The 26890-nt window shown below is 41.4% G+C and overlaps 1 protein-coding gene across 3 annotated transcripts in view; it reads right to left on the reverse strand.

Moving 5' to 3' along the window:
- Positions 1-26890, reverse strand: part of efl1 (elongation factor like GTPase 1) — a 343260-nt gene that overhangs the window by 298250 nt on the left and 18120 nt on the right. For 2 of the 3 annotated variants that reach the window (XM_060941122.1, XM_060941121.1), the window contains exons 6-8: positions 25704-25841; positions 22726-22943; positions 9400-9523 (exon numbers count right to left, since the gene is read on the reverse strand). In XM_060941122.1, the coding sequence (XP_060797105.1) occupies positions 9400-9523; positions 22726-22943; positions 25704-25841 (480 nt within the window). The remainder of the gene's footprint in view (positions 1-9399; positions 9524-22725; positions 22944-25703; positions 25842-26890) is intronic. The other variant, XM_060941123.1, reaches the window with a different exon arrangement.

Consider the following 26890-nt stretch of genomic DNA (forward strand, 5'->3'; position numbering starts at 1 on the left):
ACATGAAAAAATATTCTTAACTTTGAAATCATGAATTGACACAGAGGAGCCGAAGTTGGAGGAGTCAGCCATTTTGAGATTGTGGGCAACTATAAACCAATCAGAATCTTTCGTTAATGCGCCTCCCCGTGATCTGTGACATCACTGGGCCCATGAAAACAGTGTTTACAAGCAGATCACTGTGATTAGGAGTCCCGGCGGGTGGCTTGTATTCGATTCGTTTATATCCCGACCTTGTCAGCTGTCAGATTTATGTTCATGGACCCGGTAAGCTGGTAAATAATATTTATTTTTTTCTTTACCAAATTCTAACAGAAAACGAGAGCGCCCGAAAGGGAAAACCGAGCCGAGCCGCTTCGCGCATGCGCAGTAGGCTTGGTAGGACAAATCCAAATAGGAGTCATTCAGGATTCAGCCATGTTTTTGCTCCGTGTTTTTACTCAACCAAAGTTCTACAGTATTATGAGCTTTAAGTTGCATAAATAAAACCATTTGGTGAAACTTTGAAGAAGCGATTGTACTGGTTTTTTACCTTATTACCATGAAGCACTGAAGAGTTCTTTTCAGTGGTGGGCCGCATGACGTCACGCAGTAGATCAATATGGCGGAACGCATCTTCGCTGAGCTCAGCGCAAGCCCATATTATTAAAAGTTAAAAGATACTGTTATGCGGTCTGTTCTTTCTCTATAAATTCCATGATCGATTACTTTATATATTTATCTATCTATTTGTGTTGATTTTGTACAAAAGTTGCCTTTTCCTTTAAACTTGCAATGAGGATCATAATTAAGGCCAGTCGTTTCCATTCACATGTATTCAAAATTAATGCACTTTGTCATGTGATTCAAAAACCCACAAACCCACTGTCCAGAAAATTTTCCCATACTGCAGCTAACAGTGGAGACTCCTTCTAAACATCTCACAGAATTTCACCATATCAATGATTATACATGTTTAATCTATTCACGTGGTGTATCCTCCATACTATTCCCTGTGTATGTCGTTACTACAGAAAAGACAACGTATTAGGGGGTGGGTTTTTTTTGTTTGTTTTTTAAATTTACTTATATATAAAATCTCCAGGGCGGCACGGTGGTGTAGTGGTTAGCGCTGTCGCCTCACAGCAAGAAGGTCCGGGTTCGAGCCCCGTGGCCGGCGAGGGCCTTTCTGTGTGGAGTTTGCATGTTCTCCCCGTGTCCGCGTGGGTTTCCTCCGGGTGCTCCGGTTTCCCCCACAGTCCAAAGACATGCAGGTTAGGTTAACTGGTGACTCTAAATTGACCGTAGGTGTGAATGTGAGTGTGAATGGTTGTCTGTGTCTATGTGTCAGCCCTGTGATGACCTGGCGACTTGTCCAGGGTGTACCCCGCCTTTCGCCCGTAGTCAGCTGGGATAGGCTCCAGCTTGCCTGCGACCCTGTAGAAGGATAAAGCGGCTAGAGATAATGAGATGAGATGATAAAATCTCCATGCCTCATCTTGTAAAACTTCTGACCAATCAGAATCTCGAATTCAACAGCGCTTTACTATGAAGGAACATAATTAGCAAAAGTACTTGTCACCACATTGTTCTAAGCTCTTCTTCAATCAATCAATCTTTAAATCTTTTATAACCTTCAAAGCTCCTTTTTTGGATGGTCTTCCACTCAATCTCGAAATAAAACACCATTTTAAAGGCCCTCAGATGTGAATAAGGGGAGAGAAAGAAAGGAAAAAAAAAGCGATGGACAAATATGCCATGAATGTCATTATTGGAGTTAGCGCAGATGCTCAGCTAAGTGGTGATCTGTGTCCAGGTCTATTATCTCTGCTTCATTTGGCCCTATGACTTGAGCTGGATGCTAATGAGACCTCCAGTGCGAGTGTGTGTGTGTGTGTGTGTGTGTGTGTGTGTGTGTGTGCGCGCGTCCTCTCGAAGCTGTATAGTGCAGTTTTAGGAGGAAAAGTGCTGTCCATTAGCATAACTGAGTCTGGACAGTGAGATGAGTGGACATCCTAAATGGTACTTGAAAAGCAAGATGGCTAAACAGAACACTGTTACTGTCACAACACATTTTAGACCACTTATCCCACCAAGCCGGACACACGCGCATGCGCACACATACCAGTAGGAGCTCAAACTTGTATCATGATACTCTCCAATAGCCAGACTGGAGGGACCACACAAAAACAAACTAAAAAAGTAATAAAGAATGTGGACTTCATTATTATTATTCATCACATTTTGTTACGTACACATTTATTAAACATGTGTTGCATACAACACACTCTTTTGCACATACCGTTACAATATATACACACGTTTCTTTTTATTATACAGGCACAAGTGTTTTACTGGGAAATACGCCACTCGTATTCTCCACATGAACTACACCCAGAACATTAAGTAACATCTCATCTCATTATCTGTAGCCGCTTTATCCTGTTCTACAGGGTCGCAGGCAAGCTGGAGCCTATCCCAGCTGACTACGGGCGAAAGGCGGGGTACACCCTGGACAAGTCGCCAGGTCATCACAGGGCTGACACATAGGCCAAGTTTACATTAGACCGTATCTGTCTCGTTTTCTTCGCGGATGCACTGTCCGTTTACATTAAACCACCTGGAAACGCCGGGAAACGGGAATCCGCCAGCGTCCACGTATTCAATCCAGATCGTGTCTGGTCCGGTGCTGTGTAAACATTGAGATACGCGGATACGCTGTGCTGAGCTCTAGCTGGCGTCGTCATTGGACAACGTCACTGTGACATCCACCTTCCTGATTCGCTGGCGTTGGTCATGTGACGCGACTGCTGAAAAACGGTGCGGACTTCCGCCTTGTATCACCTTTCATTAAAGAGTATAAAAGTATGAAAATACTGCAAATACTGATGTAAATACTGCCCATTGTGTAGTTATGATTGTCTTTAGGCTTGCCATCCTTCCACTTGCAAGTGGTAAGTGATATGCACTGGGATCACACACACAGCGGCTCAGTCCCGAATCACTGCTTGTTCACTTCACTCACGCGCTCTGTGAGCTGCGCAGGGCCGGAGTGCGCACCCTCCAGAGGGCATTCGCTGTTCAGGGCGGAGTGATTTGGAGCGCAGGATGCCTGCGGAGCCGAGCGTATCCGTGTATTGGTGTTGCTGTGTGCACGCAAATCATTTTAAAAACGTTAATCTGATGATCCGCTGATACGGTCTAATGTAAACATGGGCATAGACACAGACAACCATTCACACTCACATTCACACCTACGGCCAATTTAGAGTCACCAGTTAACCTAACCTGCATGTCTTTGGGCTGTGGGGGAAACCGGAGCACCCGGAGGAAACCCACGCGGACACGGGGAGAACATGCAAACTCCGCACAGAAAGGCCCTCGCCGGCCACGGGGCTCGAACCCGGACCTTCTTGCTGTGAGGCGACAGCGCTAACCACTACACCACCGTGCCGCCCCCATTAAGTAACATTTTCCTACATCTTCACTCGTGAGGATATCAATGAATTGTTTTGATAAATGTGTATACTTTTTTTGTGAATGTGTCTATGTAAAGAAAAGAAAAAAAAAAAAAAAATCACACATTGGCTTGAAGATATGAAATTTATCTTCTCTTGTTAAACATTTTTCATGCAAAATACATCGCGGATATGAGGGATATATTTAAATAATATTGGCTGGCTTTGAGCGGTCTATCAGATACATTCCATTCAGCTAGCATGATAATGAACAAGTCAAAGAGAGTCCAAGATCAAGCTAGCTGAATGGAATACATCTGATAGACCATGAAAAAAGCCATTATTATTATTATTATTATTATTAGTCATCATCATCCTGCATTCCTTTCAGGTGTTCAACACGTCTTTCTCTTTCAAAATCTTCCATATTTAACGAAGCAAACCTGGCAGCCATGTTTGTTTACAAACTGTCACAGTTGCTCACTCGCATGGAAGTTTTACGTCTCCGACATGCGACGTTATGTTGTCTTGACAACCATGCAATATCATAAACCATATTCAACGCTCATTCTCCATTGGGTAGAGTGACATAATACACATAGGATAAGCGACATGCTAACAATATTGCATGCTATCAAACCAAATGAATGAAAACCACTAGAACGCATAGGACGCATAGGAAGGAAATAGAACGCATGTTTTTATTCCATCGAAAAAGTGTCCTGTGTGTATAATACAGGGATGAGAATGGAAAATATTTAAAAAGTCTGAAAAAACCAGGGCGGGGGCCATGGCCCAGGGGGGGCGGGGCCCAGGGGTTCCAGGCGTTAATGATTTTTGGCTATTTTTTTTTTTTAACCCCAAAACCATTAATTTTATCAGCAAAAAGTTGCGATGTATTTGGAAATAAATTCCCCTTCTTGGTGGACTACCAGGTGAAAATGATTAATATGGTACAAGAGACTTGTTTTTAATCAATTCACATTTGATGATTTCAAAAAATCAATGCACCTTTTAATATAAACGAGCTCTACAGTATTATATTTCTGCATTTTTGCTATTCATGTCTTTGAATACTCTAATCCTTTACAATGAAGTGCAAACCAGAAAAAAAGTTCTATCATATAATTCTCTGAAGCTTTCTTCTGATGTTATCATGGTAGCAGGAGGTCTTGCATATTAAGCAGGCAACATCACTTATCACTTCCCTTTCAACTGTTGTGTCCCCTAACTAGGTTTTATCTGGACAGGATGTTGTGTAATGTAATGCATATACCATACGGTCAATTTGAAGATCAAGATGGTGATTTTGAGTTAAAGAACAGGCATGTACAATGGGCATTACAAATTGGAACATTTTTTTAAAATCAAAAACTATAAAGTTCATCTCAGCCTAAAAAAATGTGGGCAGACGCTCCCGCGCGGCACATCCCAGCAATTCCCCCCCATGAAATGAGCAATAAGTAGGAGAGTTATACACGGTATCATCTCATCTCATCTCATTATCTCTAGCCGCTTCATCCTTCTACAGGGTCGCAGGCAAGCTGGAGCCTATCCCAGCTGACTACGGGCGAAAGGCGGGGTACACCCTGGACAAGTCGCCAGGTCATCACAGGGCTGACACATAGACACAGACAACCATTCACACTCACATTCACACCTACGGTCAATTTAGAGTCACCAGTTAACCTAACCTGCATGTCTTTGGACTGTGGGGGAAACCGGAGCACCCGGAGGAAACCCACGCGGACAACATGCAAACTCCACACAGAAAGGCCCTCGCCGGCCCCGGGGCTCGAACCCAGGACCTTCTTGCTGTGAGGCGACAGCGCTAACCACTACACCACCGTGCCGCCCACACGGTATCATACCTAAAATTTTATCAGAAATATAGATATGATACTATGATTCTCCCCAACATGCTACATTAGACAAGCTAACCTCATTTATAAAAAGATGCACACTTATATATGACGTGTATTTGATATATATGATGTATATTCATACATTGTTACTTTACGGAAATCTTCAATAAGTTTGGTCTTTTCATGACAGCCTGTTGTCGACCTATAATGCACATGAACTGACACTCCTCACCTCAACATGTCCTTTACAATCATTTAAGCCACCGTGGGCAATGCTGAAACCACTGCTGCAAACAGTACATCGCGCGAAACTGTCATTATTTTCTACCCTTATTAGACAGCGTCACATCCATAACGGAATTTCGTCACATCCATAACGCTGACTTTTCCTTCCGAAACTCTGCATGAAATACAAAATATTTTAAACAAAGATTTTTTTAATATTCACCTTGGACCCGTCTATCAAATGGATATCTCCATTTCGACATTAGGTTTACGATTTCACAGAGTTTGATAAAAATGTACAGTCACCCAAGAAAAGTGATAGTTTTTCTGTCACATCCATAACGCATCTTTTATTGGCATTTTCTGGCATGCCCTAGATGTACTATGGGAATTGTTCTTGTTCTATCACTTCTCCAGTATGGTACAGCCTTAAAATATGCAACACCTGTTTAAATACTGGGAGACAATAAAACATGCACTGGGTCATTTGTTGCCATTTTGAGTTCAAGTGTCACGTCCGTAACGCTGGAATTGCTCACAGGGAGATTCTTTTGTGTAATCTGAGCTGAAGTGGGTTTTGTACTTTCGTTTTTTGGGGCGCGCGCTCTCTCTCTGCTATGCCGGTCGGTCCTCGAGAAAAGGGATAAAAGCCCGCCCACACTGAAAGCTGATTGGCTTATTTTGCTGAGTAACCCAATCAGGATGCTCTTTGTCTGGCATGCGCTACATGAACAGGCACACAGGCAGCGTTGCCACATTGAGTGGTTTTAAGTGCATTTTGGCGGGTTTTGAACATATTTTGGGATGGAAAACGTCAGCAATATCTGGCAACACTGCACACAGTCTCCCTCGCGCGCGCACATTCTAAGATGCGTGATGCAGACCTTAATGTTGCGCGCGCACGCTCTTGCTCGCTTCTATCAATATGCAGGAGACTCCCGGAAGTTCTGGGAGACTTGGGATGTCTGCGTTATAAGGTGACCACAGATCGTTAATCATCCCCCCCCGAAAATTTCTCAACGGATTTACATCGATCTCAAAAACCATCATTTTGGTCTGAAAAAGTCGGAAATCCGCCAATCGGCGGAAAATTCTCATCCCTGATAATAATTTCTGATATTTCACTCTGATGACGTCACTCCCAGTGTTTTCCCGCTGACCGGACGTGCGTTGTCAAAATGGTGAACCGGTTCAAAATTAAATTCTTTTGATTTTCACTTGCATTTTATTTATTTATTTATTTATTTTTGTAGAGGTGCCCTTATAAAGAAAATTACATGGTTGTGCGAAGATATGCAGTTTATCTTCTCATGTTAAAAAATATTTCACTCGTTTGCTTTGCTTACTTGTGATCTATACAGTACATTCACCACTTGAAGATAAACTTCATATCTTCACGTGACTGTGTAATATCCTCGATATATATTTTGCCATATTTAATCTCTCAAATCACTCAAACCTTTGCGTTCGATGTTTATAACAACTGGCATTTGTAGTTCGACACGTATAACCTTGACTTCTGGAGCATTTGAAAATAAAAATGATCAGGAAATAAACATTTCATTGGCCTTCGTTCAATTTGGAGCACTCCCTAAGCCCATTTGTTGCAGTGTCTGATGCAATGTCTTGATGATGATGATGATCTACACCTTTACACCAGACAGTGTGCAAAAGTAACTACTTAAAATAAGTCCCGTTTTACTTGGGATGATAATGACTGACAAAATACAATCTTCATACCATAATTTGCAGTGTGCCCCTATAATCAAAACAGCAATTTGGCAAGATTTGAGCCCAACATAGCCCTTTTCCACCAAAGCAGTTCCAGGGCTGGTTCGGGGCCAGGGCTTAGTTTGGAACTGGGTTTTCTGTTTCCACTGACAAAGAACTGGCTCTGGGCCAGAAAAACCGGTTCCAGGGTAGCACCAACTCTCTGCTGGGCCAGAGGAAAGAACTGCTTGCGTCAGTGGGGGGGGGGGGGGGGGGGGGGGGTGTTAAGACCAACAACAATAGCAAGACCGCGAGAGGGCGCCATTTTTAAATAACCGACGAGATATCATAGATGCAGTAAAGCAGCAGTCATTCATTATTGTTGTTGTTGCTGCTGCTTCTTTTTCTCCGTGTTGTTGTTGCTTCGATGTTCGCACCAAGGTTTATGCAAACGCAGAGACGTAACTGACGTATACAGCGACGTAATGACGTGGCTCCCCTTAGCACCACGAGCTATGGAAAAGCAAACTGGTTCTCAGCTGGCTTGCAAGTTGAACAAGTTGTGAACCAGCACCAGCACTGGCCCCGAACCAGCCCTGGAACTGATTTAATGGAAAAGGGGTAACAGTGAGCACTCTGGGATCAGACTTCGTGAAAGAGTGAAAATCTCATTATGATCAGATACAGTACAGTCATGCGTGTTTGTAATAAGAACCTGACTGTCATTATGGATATTAAATACATCAGTTTACCACATTATTTTATCTGTTCTTCTATTTCAGTCATAGCAACCAACATTTAGACTTCATTCTTTAATCACTAAAAGTTGATACACGTGTAGCCGTATTTCTTGGCAGTGTATCCTGAAATTTTGATATTAATATACAAAGTCTGAACGATTTTACACCATCTGAAGCTAAAGCGCGTGTGCTGAAATGCTGTTTTACGATTTGGCGAGTTGTAAACCGAGCGTGACGTCGCGCGCTCTGATTGGCTGCAGAGTTCAAAATGAAGCCGTTCGTTAACACCCGACAGTTAATTTATGCACGATCGTATTTAAACTATTTACCTGGCCTTTGGCCAGGTTGGGGAGCGTGGAGTTTGAACATGTTTCTATTTGAATTTCACTGTTCTGATGGTCTCCTTGCCGCAACCGTCTTTGTCTACAAGATGCTATTTTCCCGCCAAAATGACGCTTCCGAACAGCGCCGAACATCTCCGAAGATGCATGAAGACGACACAGTCCTGCCGCAGAGCTGAGCGTGACGAAAACAAAGATGACGGACCTCGTATCGAAAAGGTGCATTTTACGAACAATTTCTTCACAATTCTGGGTAAAATATCTCATCTCTCATCTCATTATCTGTAGCCGCTTTATCCTTGTACAGGGTCGCAGGCAAGCTGGAGCCTATCCCAGCTGACTACGGGCGAAAGGCGGGGTACACCCTGGACAAGTCGCCAGGTCATCACAGGGCTGACACACAGACACAGACAACCATTCACACTCACATTCACACCTACGGTCAATTTAGAGTCACCAGTTAACCTAACCTGCATGTCTTTGGACTGTGGGGGAAACCGGAGCACCCGGAGGAAACCCACGCAGACACGGGGAGAACATGCAAACTCCGCACAGAAAGGCCCTCGCCGGCCACGGGGCTCGAACCCAGGACCTTCTTGCTGTGAGGCGACAGCGCTAACCACTACACCACCGTGCCGCCTTGGGTAAAATATGAGTAATAAAATTTGTTAAATTTGTATCGAAAACGTACTGGCCCGCCCGGGCCACTGTTTGGCCAATTTTAGTGGCTCGAAAGACATAAAAAACACCGCTGGGCCATCAGGCAAGTGCTAATGTCGAGCCCTGTATTTAAACACAATTATTTACTAAAACCATACAAGAAATCCCCAAAATGGAAGCCTTCCCAGAAAAGTGGAGCCTGTTATAGTAGCAAAGAGGGGGCCAAGTCCATATTAATGCCCTTTTACAGCGGGGGGGAGTTTTTCCATTTTTAGTTCCTGAATTATTTATCATCTCTCCTCCCCCACAAAGTGCTTGTGTTAAAAGCCAGTGGTCCAGACACTATCATAAAACAGGATTTCAGACTATTAAGTACAAAAACACTTGCGCAAACACTCATACAGTAACAACTCTACTGTACCTGTGCTCCCTTCATGATCTTTTTGGCCTTGGCATTCAGGTAGAAATCCCCCCACAGAGTCTTCTGTAGAAGCTCGTAGCGAATCCCCATCTTCTGGCTGTAGATCTTTGCAAACTGATGGATACTAGAATCACAAGATGTGCATTTACAAAAAGTTGTATAATAATGTTCATTTCATACTTAATTAAAAAAAAAACAGGAATCAATACTGCTGTGAACTGTACAGGCAAAGATAAATGGCAGTGTAGCTATTAATTTCACTACTCAATAAACACAAGTAAATGCAGCCTCTTCTGCAACAGATCGGCGTTGGCCCTCTGAACTGCGAGCTCTGCGTGCTGGATAAAGTGCCACTGAGTGCCTTTCATCTGCGAGCGAGTATACAGAATGGATTTTGCACTCGGAAAGTGGAGTCGTGTCCCTTGGCTTTTATGCTTTTAAAATCTGAAACAGCTCGAATTTATCAATATTTCGTTATTATTGTCATGTTTAACAGTCTTTACCAACAAACACACTTCAATCTGTAGGTCCAGAGGTATGAAGATGAGTAACGCATGTACGCTATGTGGCCAAAGGTTTGCGGACACTTGACTAGAACGCTCATATGTGCTTGTTGACCACCCTGTTCCATATGTAGCCCCCTCTTTGCGGTTATAACAACCTCCACTCTTCTGGGAAGGCTTTCCACTAGATTTTGGAGTGTAGCTGGGGGGGGATGTGTGCTCGTTCCTCCACAAGAGCATTAGAGATGTCAGGTACTGATATTGGGTGAAGAGGCCTGGGGTGCAGTCAGTTCCTCCCAAAGGTGTTTAGTGGGCCTGAAACCAAGTTCTTCCACTCCAGCTTTGGCAAACCATGTCTTCATGGAGCTCACTTTGTATACTGGGGCATTGTCATGCTGGAATAAGTTTGGGCCCATTAGTTCCAGGGAAAACAGCATACAAATCATTCTCGAGAATTGTGTGCTTCCAACTTTATGACAACAGTCTAGGGAAGACCCATATGTCCACGATGGCCAACTGTCCACAAACTTTTGGCCAAATGTATTCATGCTGATGGATTTGTTTGAGAGTTTGTGCAGAAATCACCGTCCAACCACAGACCAACAGGGCTCTGGGGAATTTGTTTGTTGTCTTTTTTCTGCACATACTGTAGAACACTTTGTCCTGCTTTTTAAACCTATTTTTAATGAAGGGTCATTAAATGTTTGAAAGTTGCTACATAAACAAAATTGCTGTTGCTATCTACATTTACGCTGGACTGACTTTCACAAAAAGCATTTAAGATGATCTTACTAGGAAACTGAGCCTGGGCTTCTCATACCCCTTTTCCACCAAATCAGTTCCAGGGCTGGTTCGGGGCCGGTGCTGGTGCACAACTCGTTCAACTTGCGAGCCAGCTGAGAACCAGTTTGCTTTTCCATAGCTCGCGGTGCTAAGGGGAGCCATGTCATTACGTCGCTGTTTACGTCAGTTATGTCGCTACGTTTGCATAAACCTTGGTGTGAATATCGAAGCAAAAACAACACGGAAGAAGCAGCAGCAACAACAACAATAATGGATGACTTCGCGTTTGTACAGCTGCTGCCTCTCGTCGCTTAAAAATGGCGATCTTTCGCGGTCTTATTGTTGTTGGTCTTAACAACTCCGCCCCACCGCTGACGTAAGCGGTTCTTTCCTCTGGCCCAGCAGAGAGTTGGTGCTAGCCTGGAACCGGTATTTCTGGCTCCAGAGCCAGTTCTTTGTCAGTGGAAACAGAAAACCTGGTTCCAAACTAAGCACTGGCCCCGAACCAGCCCTGGAACTGCTTTGGTGGAAAAGGGGCATCAGACTCCGGTCATGAACAGTTAAAGCACTGCAGAGTTTCACTTCCCATCTCTCTTAATACACCTGATTGGGATAATTCTCTGCGTTTACCCTCCTACACTTTAGTTTAACACTTTGGTATAAAGGACTAACAATAGCAACAAAAGCACTGCACCGAGGCTCCTTTTTCACTATCGCAGTTCAAGTGCCAGTTCAGAGCTGGTGCCTAATCTTGAACCAGTTCATAGCGTTCTGACAGCCAAAGAACCAGCACCAACACTTTTCTGGTCTAGAACCAAGACCCACTTATGTCAGCGGCTGGGGACGGGATTAATGTGGCCCATAAGACCAACTAAAACAACAAGACTGCCATTTTTAAAAGACCAGAGCTAGTGCAGCGTCTAGTCTGCCTAATCCAGTAGTCCACCACTGTTGCCTTTGTGATTGGCGCCAACGTTGCTGGGAAAGCAGAAGTAGTTACAAACGTATACAGTGACGCAATGACGTTGCTCTCTAGCCTATGGAAAAGTAAACCGGTTCCTAGAAGGTTTGCAAGTTGAGCCAACTCTAAACTGGCACTAGCACAAGCCTAGAACTCGCACTTACAGTAGTTCTCATTGGTGAAAAGGAGATATAGTTGTACCTGTCAGACATTTGAACACAAGTGAAAGGTCATTTTTCCTGATCTTAAAGACGACTGCATCTAAATGCTTGACTTTTGTTTACAAAAATTTTTCTAAGAATGCAACGGACACATTTTATTTGAACTCCAGTTACAAAATATGTTAAATCCAATTCAAAGCTTTGCATTTAGAACTTTGAAGGGGGAAAAAATAATAATAAAAGCAACCAAAATGTGTGCTTAGCATGTTGTTAACTTCATTCAGACTGCTGGAAAAGCATTCCATGTATGTTCATTTTGTTATCAGCGACGGGTAAAATCGTTCTGTGAATAAACGTGTCCAAACTTGGAAATGGTCCTGTTTATCACAGAGCTATAGATCCAGCAGGGTCCAAAGGGCTCTAGCAAGAACGGAGTTCTTATTTCAATAGTTATCCAAAACCACTACTTGGTTTCAGCCGTTTGAGAAACTCTGCACGTCCATCCCGCCTTCAGTCAATAAGAACATACTTTGCAGACATTTGCAGCAGGTACATGCTTGAGAAATAATTCAGCATTTGAGCCTGAAATAAGCAGTTCTTGGCAGACTGAAACTTGCCTGTTCTGTCTATAAACTGGATACAACCACATCATATATTATTTGTCAATCCTTAGCCAAGTACTAGCTTTGCAATCGTGATGATCTAGAAGCCTATAACAGGGCATGATGTTCTAGGAAAATAATCAAAAGACCAACGTGATGCATTACCACCCAGCGGTTCATTATTTTCCTATAACAGCACATCCGAAAGTACTTTCTGCCTCTTCTACCCCATTTACAGTTGTGATTAAATGTTGTGGAAGGTCAGAGAAGCTAGTTCCAGTTATCACTTACATCATAGCAGCTATAAACATACATTCCCTAACCAGCCTCCCTTTTTCCCTCTTGAAATTAATAACTGCAAGATCCTCCGTCACATGCCTTAAATATGAACATTACGGCTTTGCCGCCGACTGTTACAAAGCGTCACGCTAGAGATTCCTGAAAGTGTTAAACAAACATTGTCTCACAGAAAATGTCACCTTATCAACAATTACACACTATTCGTCTGTTTATATGGATCGTCTGCCAAACAAGTCTCTGTATAAGTTGCTAATGGAATGTAGATATTTAGGCAGTGCCTAAAAGCGGAGCTCCTGATGTGTATGAGCAAAATATTTACAAGCGCACAAAATCAACCTGAATAGAATAATATTATTATAGCATATGAACCATCGACTTGTGTAGCGTCGTGTATGTCAGATCAATAAAATTACTGCATTGTCTTGTAACAGTGATACCAATAATGAGATACCCACTGCAGTGACAAATACAGATTTATTCCTTTCTTTGACACCGCATGCCATGCTCCAGAAACAACACCACGACATTTACAATGATGGGACTCTGCTGGGTGCCTGGTGGACAGCAGTGAACCAGCGCTTTCACTTTACATCATTACTACAGAGTTCCAATCGAACATCAGACTTGATATGTCAAATAGTTATCTGGTTGCATCTTCCACATCTACGTGCAAAAAACGCAAGAAACGCACGGAGGGCACGCGTGTGACGTGCTGATTTTAGAGCCGTAGACTGGCCGCAGAGGTTCTTTGTCATGTCAAACAAACTCTACGGGCGCTTATGATTTTTTCAGGTTGCAAGACAAACTTACGGCCAATGTGCGTCTTTCTCCACGAACACGAAAAAAAAAAAAACGCAGCGATTTGGGAAACGCCAAAAATCGCACGGCCAAAAAAATCGTACATCCGGTTGTGGCCTAGGCTTTAGGACTAATTACCGTGCACCTGTTCCTGATTAGAGCACAATCACAGCACATGCATATAAGGACTCTCAGTAACACACAGGTTTTGCAACATGTACGCTCTGTACCCTGCGTCTGAGGTTACCGAGCCTTGTATTTTGTAACGCTTTTCTGGTTTTAATTTTGTGCGAGTACTGCATTACCTCTGACATCCTGTCTGTGCCTCACTCGATCACTGCCTTTGTCTACGTTTTGGATCTGTTCGTTAGCGCGCCTTCAATAAAACTCTTCCTGCACTTCTATCGCCCTTAGACGACAGAAACCGTCAATTGTCCAACAAGCTAGTGGACTAATAAAACCGTTTTAACTCGTTTTATATGAAACTGTTGTGAATATTTTCCATAAAATACGTTAGCAAATAATCCCACATTATTTTTTTTTTTAAACAAATTAAAAATAAGTGCTGGATAAAAACCCATCTATCTTATGTAAATAAAGACACAAATTTCGTTGTCAAGTGTTTACGTTACCTTACGCTTATGATCAGGTTCCCTTTGGTGGTACACGTACGTCCAGACATCATACGGTCAAGCAATCAAAAATCAGGTCAACGCATTCTCTTAAGTATGTGGCTCTGCTCTGTTATTGCAACAAGCACATTAATATACAGCTGTGATTTGCCTTGCAGCTGGCACTACTGTCCTTTCCTGCGGTTACAGAAAATTAATCAACACCTTCTGACCGATCAGATTTGAAAATTTTTCTATAATTTGTCTTCTGGTGCAATATAATTGCAATACGCTACTTTTGTCCATATCGTGTCACTGTACTCCTTTCACATAACATTAGCTGATGCCAGAGAAATTATTTAATTGGCTTACTTAAAGCTTACGAAACCTTTAATAACCCGTTCTTCCTACTCTTTTGTAAAAAGCTGACCGATTACAACCATTCAATGGAGCAATTCGTTCACTAATTAAAGCTCTGCTCAGCTTCGTGTGTAATTTACTACCATATACACATGGATGCACGATTGTACGATTGAGTGGAGACATGAAAGTGGCTCTTTTCAAACATATCCACAGTCCTTTATTGCTCAAAAGTGTTAGTTTTAAAACTCCAATCCATCCACTATTGCACTTCAGTCCTGAGTGCTTTCACAGAGTCTCAAAAACCATGAAACCTAACCCTGAACAAGAGAAAATCCTTAATAAAAAAAAAAAAAAAAAGCTCACAAGGGCCCTCGGACTGCAAGCATTATTACTCTTTTAGTGATAGTCAGTAGTATCGAGCTATTTGTAATTATACACGGGAGAAGTAAAATTACTGTGTTAGAACAAAACATGACAGAAAGAAAATAGTGGGTGCTGCCAAGGACAAAACCTTTGACAAGAGCGTCATCTAGTGGGCATTTACTGAAGCGCAGCAAGCATGAACACTGCACATGTGCCAGGTTTATCAAGGTCTCTGTTTTCCAGTAACCTTCAAAGGGATCCTCCAGCGGATTGATTTTCAAACTTATTTTACGTAAAATTAGCTTGATTTTTGAAATCTACGACTTTCATTTTTGGAGACCAAATAGTTGTTAAGAAAAATGCATTTTTTTTTCAATAATACTGGATGGACTTCTTGTGGTCGTGATATATGCGATGACGTTGGAGCAACTCAGCTGTTTATATTCTTATGTGAAATCTTTCTTTCCCACAGATCACGTGAAAAAGATTTTGTAGTGCGAAGTCTCACGTCTGATCCAATTTCTGTTGGGGACACGTTGCCATACATACCTTATGTAGCTCATGTGGGGGGAAAAAAAAAAAAAGATTTTAGAGTGCGAAGTCTTATGTCTGATCCAGTTTCTGTCGGTGACCGTCGGCTACAGCTGAGCAAACACACTGCATTTTCTCTGTGGATTGCAGTCTAGTTTCAGCTTGTGCTTTCTTTTTAACATCATTATGGCACTGACAGTGGTATGCAAAAGTTTGGGCACCCCTGGTCAAAATTGCTGTTACTGTGAACAGTTAAGCAAGTTGAAGATGAAATGATCTCCAAAAGGCATAAAGTTAAAGATGACTCATTCCCTTTATATTTTAACCAAAAACAATTTTTTTTTTCATTTTCATCTTTTACATTTTCAAAATGACAAAAATGAAAAGGGCCCAAAGCAAAAGTTTGGGCACCTGACATGGTTAGTACCTAGTAACACCCCCTTTAGCAAGTATCACAGCTTGTAAACACTTTGTAGCCAGCTAATAATCTTTCAGTTCTTACCTGGGGGATTTTCACACATTCGTCCTTGCAAAAGGCTTCCAGTTCTACACGTTTCCTGGGCTGTCTTGCATGCACTGCTCTTTTGAGATCTGTCCACAGATTTTCAATGATGTTTAGGTCAGGGGACTGTGAGGGCAAAACCTTCAGCTTGTGCCTTTTGAGGTATTTCATTGTAGATTTTGAGGTGGTGTGTTTTGGATCATTGTCTTATTGTAGGACCCATCATCTTTTTAACTTCACCTTTTTTTTTTTTTTTACAGATGGTGTGATGTTTGCTTCCAGAGTTTGCTGGTATTTATTCGAATCCATGCTTCCCTCGACCAATGAAATGTGCCCTGTGCCACTGGCTGCAACAACCCCAAAGCATGATCGATCCACACCCATGCTTCAGAGTTGCAGAGGTGTTCTTTTCCTGGAATTTGGCACCCTTTTTTCTCCAAACATACCTTTTGCACATTGTGGCCAAAAAGTTCTATTTTGATTTCATCAGTCCACAGGACTTGTTTCCAAAATGCATCAGGCTTATTTAGATGTTCATTTGCAAACTTCAGACGCTGAATTTAGTGGCTAGGACACAGGAACGATTTTCTTCTGATGACTCTCCCATGAAGGTCATATTTGTTCAGGTGTCGCTGCATAGAACAGTGCACCACCACTCCAGGGTCTGCTAAATCTTTCTGAAGGTCTTTTGCAGTCAAACAGGGGTTTTTATTTGCCTTTCTAGCAATCCAACGAGCAGTTCTTTCAGAAAGTTTTCTTCATCTTCCAGACCTCACCTTGATCTCCACTGTTTCTGTTCACCGCCATTTCTTAATAACATTACAATCTGAGGAAACAGCTACCTGAAAACACTTTGCTACGTTCTTGTAGCCTTCTCCTGCTTTGTGAGCATCAATTATTTTATTATTCAGAATGCGAGGGAGTTGCTTAGAGGAGCCCATGGCTGTTGATTTTAGGGACAAGTTTGAGGAGTCAGAGAATTTATACAGCTTTGAAATCTGCATCATCTGACCTTTCCTCACGAAGAATTTGAACAAGCCACAGCTCAATAAGCTAATTAAGGTCTGGAACCTTGGTAAAAGTTACCTGAGAACTCCAATGTATTGGGGTGCCCAAACTTTCGCATGGTGTTCCTTTTCTTTTTTCACTCTCCAATTGTACAAAACAAAAATAATACACATCTTGCAGAAAACGCTGAAAAGAAATGCGTCGTCTTTACCTTTATGCCTTTTGGTGATCAGTTCATCTTCTGCTCACTTAACTATTCACAGTAACAGACATTTTCAGTAAGGGTGCCCAAACTTTTGCATGCCACTGTATATGCAACATAATGAGGCATACTTATTTTAAAACTGATAAATTACTTGCAAAAAAACTTGTTGCAGTAAAAATACTTGCAAAACCAGCAAAACTACAAATGTAAACAGAGAATAATATAAACAGCCAAGTTGCTCCAAGCAACCGTTAACTAACATCATCGCAAACGTCACCACCGCAGGAAGCCAATCCAGTATTCTTAAAAAAAAAAAAACGCATTTTTCTCAACAACTACTTGGTCTCCGAAAATGAAAGCTTGATTTTTGTTTTATTTATTTTTTAAACAATTATTCCATAAATTTGGGACACTGTGTAAAACATAAATGAAAACCGAATATAATGATTTGCACATCTTGGAAACCCTATATGTCACTGAAAATAGTACAAAGACAACCTATCAAATGTTGAAACTGAGAAAATTTTGGTTTTTTTAAAATATATGCTTGTTTTGAATTTCATATCAACAGCAGGTTTCAAAAAAGTTAGGACAGGGGCATGTTTACCACTGTGTTGCATCACCTCTACTTTTAACATCATTTGGGAACTGAGGAGACCAGTTGCCGTAGTTTTGAAAGAGAAATGTTGTCCCATTCTTGCCCGACATACAATTTCAGTTGCTCAACAGTTCAGGGTTTCCTTTGTCATATTTTGTGCTTCATAATGCACCAAATGTTTTCAATTGAAGACAGGTCTGGACTGCAGGCAGGCCAGTTTAGCACCTGGACTCTTTTACGACAGAGCCATGCAGTTTTAACATGTGCAGAAAGTGGCTTAGCATTGTCTTGCTGAAAGAAGGAAGGCCTTCGCTGAAAAAGATTTTGTCTGGATGGCAGCATATTGCTCTGAAGCCTGTATATATCATTCAGCATTAATGATGCCTTCCCAGATGTGCAAGCTACCCGTGTCATGTGCACTAATGCACCCTCATACCATCACAGATGCTGACTTTTGAAAAGTCCACCGATAAGCCGGATGGTCCCTCTCCTCTTTAGCCTTGAGGACGTGGCCTTGTCCCTTGCGTACAGAGATTTCGCCAGACTCTCTGAATCTTTTAATGATATTACGTACCATAGATGATGTGATCCCCAAATTCTTTGCAGTTTTACATTCAGGAACATTATTTTTAAATTGTTGCACTGTTTGCCTGCGTAGTCTTTCAGAGCGGTGAACCCCTCCCCATCTTTACTTCTGAGAGACTCCGCCTCTCTGGGATGCTCTTTTTATACCCAATCATGTTACTGACCTGTTGCCAATTAACCTAATCAGTTCATTCAGCATTACACAACGTTTTCAGTCTTTTGTTGTCCCTGTCCCAACTTTTCTGAAACACGTTGCTGACATCAAATTCAAAATGAGCATATATTTTTCCAAAAAAACAACGCAAGTTCTCAGTTTCAACATTTGATAAGTTGTCTTTGTACTCGCTCATCTCATTATCTGTAGCCGCTTTATCCTGTTCTACAGGGTCGCAGGCAAGCTGGAGCCTATCCCAGCTGACTACGGGTGAAAGGCGGGGTACACCCTGGACAAGTCGCCAGGTCATCACAGGGCTGACACATAGACACAGACAACCATTCACACTCACATTCACACCTACGGTCAATTTAGAGTCACCAGTTAACCTAACCTGCATGTCTTTGGACTGTGGGGGAAACCGGAGCACCCGGAGGAAACCCACGCGGACACGGGGAGAACATGCAAACTCCGCACAGAAAGGCCCTCGCCGGCCACGGGGCTCGAACCCGGACCTTCTTGCTATGAGGCGACAGTGCTAACCGCTACGCATCTTCACATTCTGTTTTTTTTTTTAATTTATGTTTTACACAGTGTGCCAAATTTATGAAATTAGGGTTGTATATTTCTTCACAATGGCGTGTTCTGTTGTAGCAATACTAAAGCAGGGTTTTACTTTCATTCAGAATCAGTCCTTCGTGTCTCTTGCAGATCCACACAGCAATAATGCATTCATAGTTTGCAAAGACTGCTTTTTCATCCAATATAAGTTTTTACTCTGAATACAAACCTGATCGTTCTGATGTAGCGCTATAATGAGCACATTAAGTGCTGAGGTGTTTCATGGTTCAATTTATGTTGGCTATTAATCAGTACTAAGCAATATTAAGTATTTGTCTGATCTGAAGTGTGTGTGTGTGTGTGTGTGTCTGGGGCTGCAGCTGAAAATTGCTTTATATAATAATAATAATAATAATAATAATAATAATAATAAATTACACGTGAATGTGTTTCAAGTTATTGACATTGCTTTTAAAATGCAATATCCATGCTCATCTTTTCTGGAGAGAAAATCTCAAACTGTGCTCCATCTGGTCCACTTTAACACCTAATAGTACAATATCAGTGATAAATATCTGGAATTAGGCAATAGCACTCCTCAGGCTTTTTCATCCAGTACTTTGCTTCTTCTCCATTCTTTGTACAGTGAAATAAAAAAGGAGATACCCTATGGGTACATGTGGCTACTGCTTATACTGTAAGTCAAGTTTATTTGTATAGCGCTTTTAACAATAAACATTGTCGCAAAACAGCTTTACAGAATTTGAACGACTTAAAACATGAGCTAATTTTATCTCTAATCTATCCCCAATGAGCAAGCCTGTGGCAACAGTGGCAAGGAAAAACTCCCTCAGACGACATGAGGAAGAAACCTCGAGAGGAACCAGACTCAAAAGGGAACCCATCCTCATCCGGGCAACAGCAGACAGCCTGACTATAACATCAACAGTCCTAACATAAAGTCAGCTTCGTTGATGCTATAAAATAGTTTTCTGATCCCATGTCCATACAGTAAATACAGCATATATTTACTCTGAGGCAGTAGCCACAAAAATGAAGCGTAATCCAAAAACAAACAATTTAAAAATCACAGAAGTAAAATATACCAAGTGTCTGTACTTTATATTATTCGACTCTTACAGTTTTCGAAACTGAAACCTCTGAACCGAGGCCGACATACGCACGCTGTCACCATGACCCAAACTCTTATTTCCCGGAAATGGCCCGGTGCTAGAGCTCAGTGGTCTCAATACTGTTTTCTACAACTTCCTGTAACAACTCGGAAGTGCGAGGGACCACTGGCCGAAGAAGGCGAGGAAAGGGGGACAACCTGGCATATATTTTAAAATAGGAATGCACTTTCCCTCGGTAATAAGCATAAACATGTCCGAAAGCCATTTCTTTAGTCTAGTCCATTTACAGGTAGTCGTCGACTTACGACTGCGTTTGGTTACAACTGACCGGTCGTAAACCGATCTGGTCGTAAGTCGGCCTGTGTTAAATGAACGTTGTGATGTGTAATGATATTGTAATCATCTTAAAGTCTTATTTTATTAACATTTTCTTATTTCATTACCTTGGCTCATTATTTGGTTTAAGTCAAACACTGCATACTACACTGCATACAGTACAATTCGTTTAATATGTGCAAAACAAAAAATATGAAATACAGGTGTGAAAAATAGAAAACATTTTAGTTTGAAACATACCAAAATACAAATGCAAAACATAGCAAAATACAAAATTTAGTGACCGCTGGCATCACTGGTGTTTGGCTGTGGGTCGTCTACGTCATCATCAGCTGTTGCAGCGCTCGGGCTGGCGGGAGCATTTGCTCTTTCCATAAACATGGTAAGCCTCGTCTGAATTGTTTCTTTTTCTCCTCATAAATTTCGCGATATGGACGAAGCGCGTCATGTACCATCTGTTCAATCCTTGCAAATCGTTCTATGTTTGGGTCCATTGCTTCAAACGGACACGGGAGAAGTTTACTGTACCGGGATACTGCTCACACTGAGCAGCGTGCATGGCGAGAGGCTGGGGCGGAAACTGTCATACGCTCAGCTGGGAAACACTCGCCAGTTGTAACCAGACGGTCGTAAAGTCGATGGGTCGTAAGTTGAATAGGTCGTAAGTCGACGACTACCTGTATTTGAAATGGTGAACCGAATTGTATACACTCACCGGCCATTTTAATCGGAACACGTGTATGCGCAGTGTGCTATTGCTACACTCATTCTTACAACACAACGACATAGTGGCTACAGTCTCTATATGAGGCAGTAGCCACAATAAGGCTTATAGTTGCAGAGATGCCTACCCCAAATTTTGAATTTCAGTATTCTTGAAAACATTTCAGTATTTTGGAATGACTTTCAGTAACATTAATTTATGCGCATTTCCATTATAAAGAGGTGTATATACCAATATGTTTAACATTTAAATTATTAAAAAGAACTGTTTTGTGTGAATTGAATAAACAAAACGCGAGCAGCCATCTCAACTGAATTTCCACTCAACAAATTTCTAGAGCATACAATATAGCACATTTTTATAAATACAATAGTGTTCCCTGTTTGCAGACATTACGGTTGACTACCAATCATTGGTATTGAATGTAACTCCTCAAAAGTATTATATTATATTGCCTGGCAAAATGTTCTACCTGTTAACGGATTCTAATAAAATTAAAAAAAAAAAAAAAAAAAAAATTCTTATTTCATGCCAAAGAGAGTCCGACATTATCATCTTAATGTCCCAATATATAAATACTTCAGCATAATGCTTCAGAAGAGGCATTGAATAAAATGACATTTATAATTGTATTTAAAACAGTGGAATGATCAATTTTTTGCCACAATCCCAACAGCACTAATCATAAAATTCTGTTTTTGATCATACTACATGTACATTTGCACTTGCAACACTGAAAAGACTTTGAATTAAAGTAGTACAGCCAGTGTTTGATATTTCAGTGAATAAAAATCAGACATGTAAAAAGAAACTGAATAAGTTTAACTCACATTTCATGGCACTAATTGGCAAGTTCAACTCCAAGCACAGGTCAACCATCACCGCTTCAGCACGGGTCACATTCCGTGTCTTTTCATCCACAGATTTCGTAAAAAACTGCTGGATACCCCCAGATTTACTTTCCGCCTGACTCGCCATTTCAGCGTACTCCATACGTTTTTTGTAGTTGACATGCCGCGTGCAGTCATCGCGACCACCATGAGTGATGTTAATGTCAGTTCTACACAGTTTGCAGTGCGCGTATCCACTGCCCTTTTGACTGGGTGTAACGCACGGCCATTCTACCGTATCGAAAATAGCGCGAACAAATGTGCGGAATCTGCGCATGTCACACACAGCATGTGTGGCTGTCGTAAAAATAAATAGCCGTGAATCGCGCATGGATTGAAAAAGTCACTTGGACATTTAAAAACAACACACTGGAATTTAAGACTTTATAATAATTCCGTACAGAATAACACTGTTTGCCGTAACATCGTATTTACGTAACTTTTCCGTGCAAAATACGGCCAATCCGTACTAGTAGGCATCTCTGTAGTTGACACATTCACATTACGAGTAAATATGACAGCAGTCACTTAGGATGACACCCTGATGTCGTCCTCTCCCACATACATGGACGTAAAAGTATAAAGACCTAATGATAAAAATGACCAAAACTAATACTTGGTTCTTTGCACTCACTCAAGCTGTGTGTGCTGTACCTGAATCCCCACGAGTCGATAGCGCTGGCAAACACCACGTTGCCCTGGTCAGGGCTGAAATATAGATGCGAGTCGTCAGTTTCCTCCAGACCTGAGCTCCAGTCATAAACCTGCTCTCCTCCGTCAGCCTCAGGGCGCTCTTCCTGAACCTGTGCCTCCTTCACTGCCCGCTCCTCCAGCACTTTCGAAGTGAACAGAGTGCCTGTCACGGCGTTCACCTGCACAACACATGCTTCAGTCACATGGCACTGTATTGTCCAGACTATTTAAAAAAAAAAAAAACATGTCTATTTAAAAAAAAAAAAAATCAATTTTGATTGAACAATGATTGCATTTCTGTGCATCACTACTGCAACACGCTAATTAGAGAGAAATACTGTCCAGTGTAATGAACTATATACTGTACACTTCTGTTGCAGAGTCCATGTAAATTAATTCTTAAAAATCATCTCCTGTTTGTTTTTTCACTTAAGAGAATGTCATAGTCCTTCTAACCATATTCAGTTGGCTAGTCATCAACTTGAATTCATCATGGTCTAAAATGGCATTATGAACTCAGCATTTTTATGAAGTATGATAAAATGGGGAAGTTAAAATATTTATTTAATTAGAGCACCGTCCAGTGGCACACATTTTCACCCAAACGCACGATCTGATAAACACTTGGGTATTTTTTCATTACTCCCGATTGGAAATTAAGTGTCGGGTGGTGAATGTGTGTTCAGTGAACACCAAGAGCTAAACGATATATCTTTTACCCGTCATTATACTACCATGCACCTTTTTGTACATCATCAAACACTAACACTTGAACTCAAACCAATCCCTGAATGTCATATAGCATGCTCCAATCATCCTGACTGATATCAATGTGTATCAGAGTTTCACAATAAGGATTGTATTACAGTACATACAATCCCGATTCCAAAAAAGTTGGGACAAAGTACAAATTGTAAATAAAAACGGAATGCAATGATGTGGAAGTTTCAAAATTCCATATTTTATTCAGAATAGAACATAGATGACATATCAAATGTTTAAACTGAGAAAATGTATCATTTAAAGAGAAAAATTAGGAGATTAGGGCGGCACGGTGGTGTAGTGGTTAGCGCTGTCGCCTCACAGCAAGAAGGTCCTGGGTTCGAGCCCCGGGGCCGGCGAGGGCCTTTCTGTGTGGAGTTTGCATGTTCTCCCCATGTCTGCGTGGGTTTCCTCCGGGTGCTCCGGTTTCCCCCACAGTCCAAAGACATGCAGGTTAGGTTAACTGGTGACTCTAAATTGACCGTAGGTGTGAATCTGAGTGTGAATGGTTGTCTGTGTCTATGTGTCAGCCCTGTGATGACCTGGCGACTTGTCCAGGGTGTACCCCGCCTTTCGCCCGTAGTCAGCTGGGATAGGCTCCAGCTTGCCTGCGACCCTGTAGAAGGATAAAGCGGCTACAGATAATGAGATGAGAATTAGGAGATTTTAAATTTCATGACAACAACACATCTCAAAAAAGTTGGGACAAGGCCATGTTTACCACTGTGAGACATCCCCTTTTCTCTTTACAACAGTCTGTAAACGTCTGGGGACTGAGGAGACAAGTTGCTCAAGTTTAGGGATAGGAATGTTAACCCATTCTTGTCTAATGTAGGATTCTAGCTGCTCAACTGTCTTAGGTCTTTTTTGTCGTATCTTCCGTTTTATGATGCACCAAATGTTTTCTATGGGTGAAAGATCTGGACTGCAGGCTGGCCAGTTCAGTACCCGGACCCTTCTTCTACGCAGCCATGATGCTGTAATTGATGCAGTATGTGGTTTGGCATTGTCATGTTGGAAAATGCAAGGTCTTCCCTGAAAGAGACGTCGTCTGGATGGGAGCATATGTTGCTCTAGAGCCTGGATATACCTTTCAGCATGGATGGTGTCTTTCCAGATGTGTAAGCTGCCCATGCCACACGCACTAATGCAACCCCATACCATCAGAGATGCAGGCTTCTGAACTGAGCGCTGATAACAACTTGGGTCGTCCTTCTCCTCTTTAGTCCGAATGACACGGCATCCCTGATTTCCATAAAGAACTTCAACTTTTGATTCGTCTGACCACAGAACAGTTTTCCACTTTGCCACAGTCCATTTTAAATGAGCCTTGGCCCAGAGAAGACGTCTGCGCTTCTGGATCATGTTTAGATACGGCTTCTTCTTTGAACTATAGAGTTTTAGCTGGCAACGGCGGATGGCACGGTGAATTGTGTTCACAGATAATGTTCTCCGGAAATATTCCTGAGCCAATTTTGTGATTTCCAATACAGAAGCATGCCTGTATGTGATGCAGTGCCGTCTAAGGGCCCGAAGATCACGGGCACCCAGTATGGTTTTCCGGCCTTGACCCTTACGCACAGAGATTCTTCCAGATTCTCTGAATCTTTTGATGATATTATGCACTGTAGATGATGATATGTTCAAACTCTTTGCAATTTTACACTGTCGAACTCCTTTCTGATATTGCTCCACTATTTGTCGGCGCAGAATTAGGGGGATTGGTGATCCTCTTCCCATCTTTATTTCTGAGAGCCGCTGCCACTCCAAGATGCTCTTTTTATAGCCAGTCATGTTAATGACCTATTGCCAATTGACCTCATGAGTTGCAATTTGGTCCTCCAGCTGTTCCTTTTTTGTACCTTTAACTTTTCCAGCCTCTTATTGCCCCTGTCCCAACTTTGAGATGTGTTGCTGTCATGAAATTTCAAATGAGCCAATATTTGACATGAAATTTCAAAATGTCTCACTTTCGACATTTGATATGTTGTCTATGTTCTGTTGTGAATACAATATCAGTTTTTGAGATTTGTAAATTATTGCATTCCGTTTTTATTTACAATTTGTTCTTTGTCCCAACTTTTTTGGAATCGGGGTTGTACATAGAATACGAGACGATAGCAACAGACAGAAATGTAAGTACAGCATGTGTAGTCGACAAGATTGTATAGCCCTACTTGTTCGAGAATTTTCTGGAGGTGTGTATAGGACTCTTGAGGACTAAGCTTGAGCTCCACGATTAGCCGGTCGATCTTGTTGATAACCAGCACAGGTCGAATGTTCTCCAGCCATGCCTGACGCAACACTGCTTGTGTCTGCAGCAGCAAAAAAGGGAAACGAACAGAATTAGGCCTAATCGTTATGATTAGAAAGGTTGTGTGGAATGTGAACATTAGCATTTTACTTCAGGTCAACTCACAAAGCAGACGGTCTCTCTCTCTCTCACACACACACACACGGAATGTCAATAATACAGAAACAGTGGGGTTGATTCACAATCAGAGCATAATCATGTTGCTCCATTATATCTTTTCACTGTAAAGGATTCGGCCCATTAGTTTAGCTGGGGTTGTAATATATAAACTACAAAGCTGGGCCATGTGATAAAAATATTTTACTATAATTCAGGATCTTGTTTTGCAAAAGCGTGTTGTACGAATTATCACTAAATCCTCATATGAAGCACATACTGGTCCTTTATTTTATAGATATAATTTGCTAAAATTTGAATAACATTCACTTTTTACAAGTAGGACTGGTCATGTACTCTGTTCATTTTAATACTATACCAGAAACATTTAAAATTATTTTTGTAAAAATTTTCAAAATCATCAATATGCTACTAGATTCTCAAGCGATGATAGAGTTAAGCTTTGCAGAACTAATAACTACAAATTTACTATTGCTGCTAATGGGCCTAAATTATACAATTCCCAACCGAAGGAACTTAAATCTGAGTCAACCATCATTAAATTAAAAAAAAAAACTTGCAGCAATATTTACTCGGTTTAGCAAAACCCTAGGAAGTTTGTATTTAAAGTGTCAAATGTTACTGAAATTATTGTTTCTGTTTAGTTTCATTAACAATCGTTACCCAGTTATCTGAGGATTACTTATTTTCGGCATCTTTCCTTATATTTTTCTGTCGTTGCAACTAATCTTGTCTTGAATATAATTTGAGACAGTACAAAAGTATAAGCCTGTGGCTTCTTTTTGAATTCTGTCTCACCATTAGAGATGCACTGCATTTGAATTACATTTAATTTAAATTAAAATTACCGATTCATTGATTAATATTAGAAATTATAGATATATGTAAAAAAAATTAATATTTGTTTCCTAAGAGAGACAGAAGGGGGGCTTT

The sequence above is a fragment of the Neoarius graeffei genome, chromosome 15, assembly GCF_027579695.1.
Source record: "Neoarius graeffei isolate fNeoGra1 chromosome 15, fNeoGra1.pri, whole genome shotgun sequence".
In the NCBI taxonomy this organism is placed as follows: domain Eukaryota; kingdom Metazoa; phylum Chordata; class Actinopteri; order Siluriformes; family Ariidae; genus Neoarius; species Neoarius graeffei.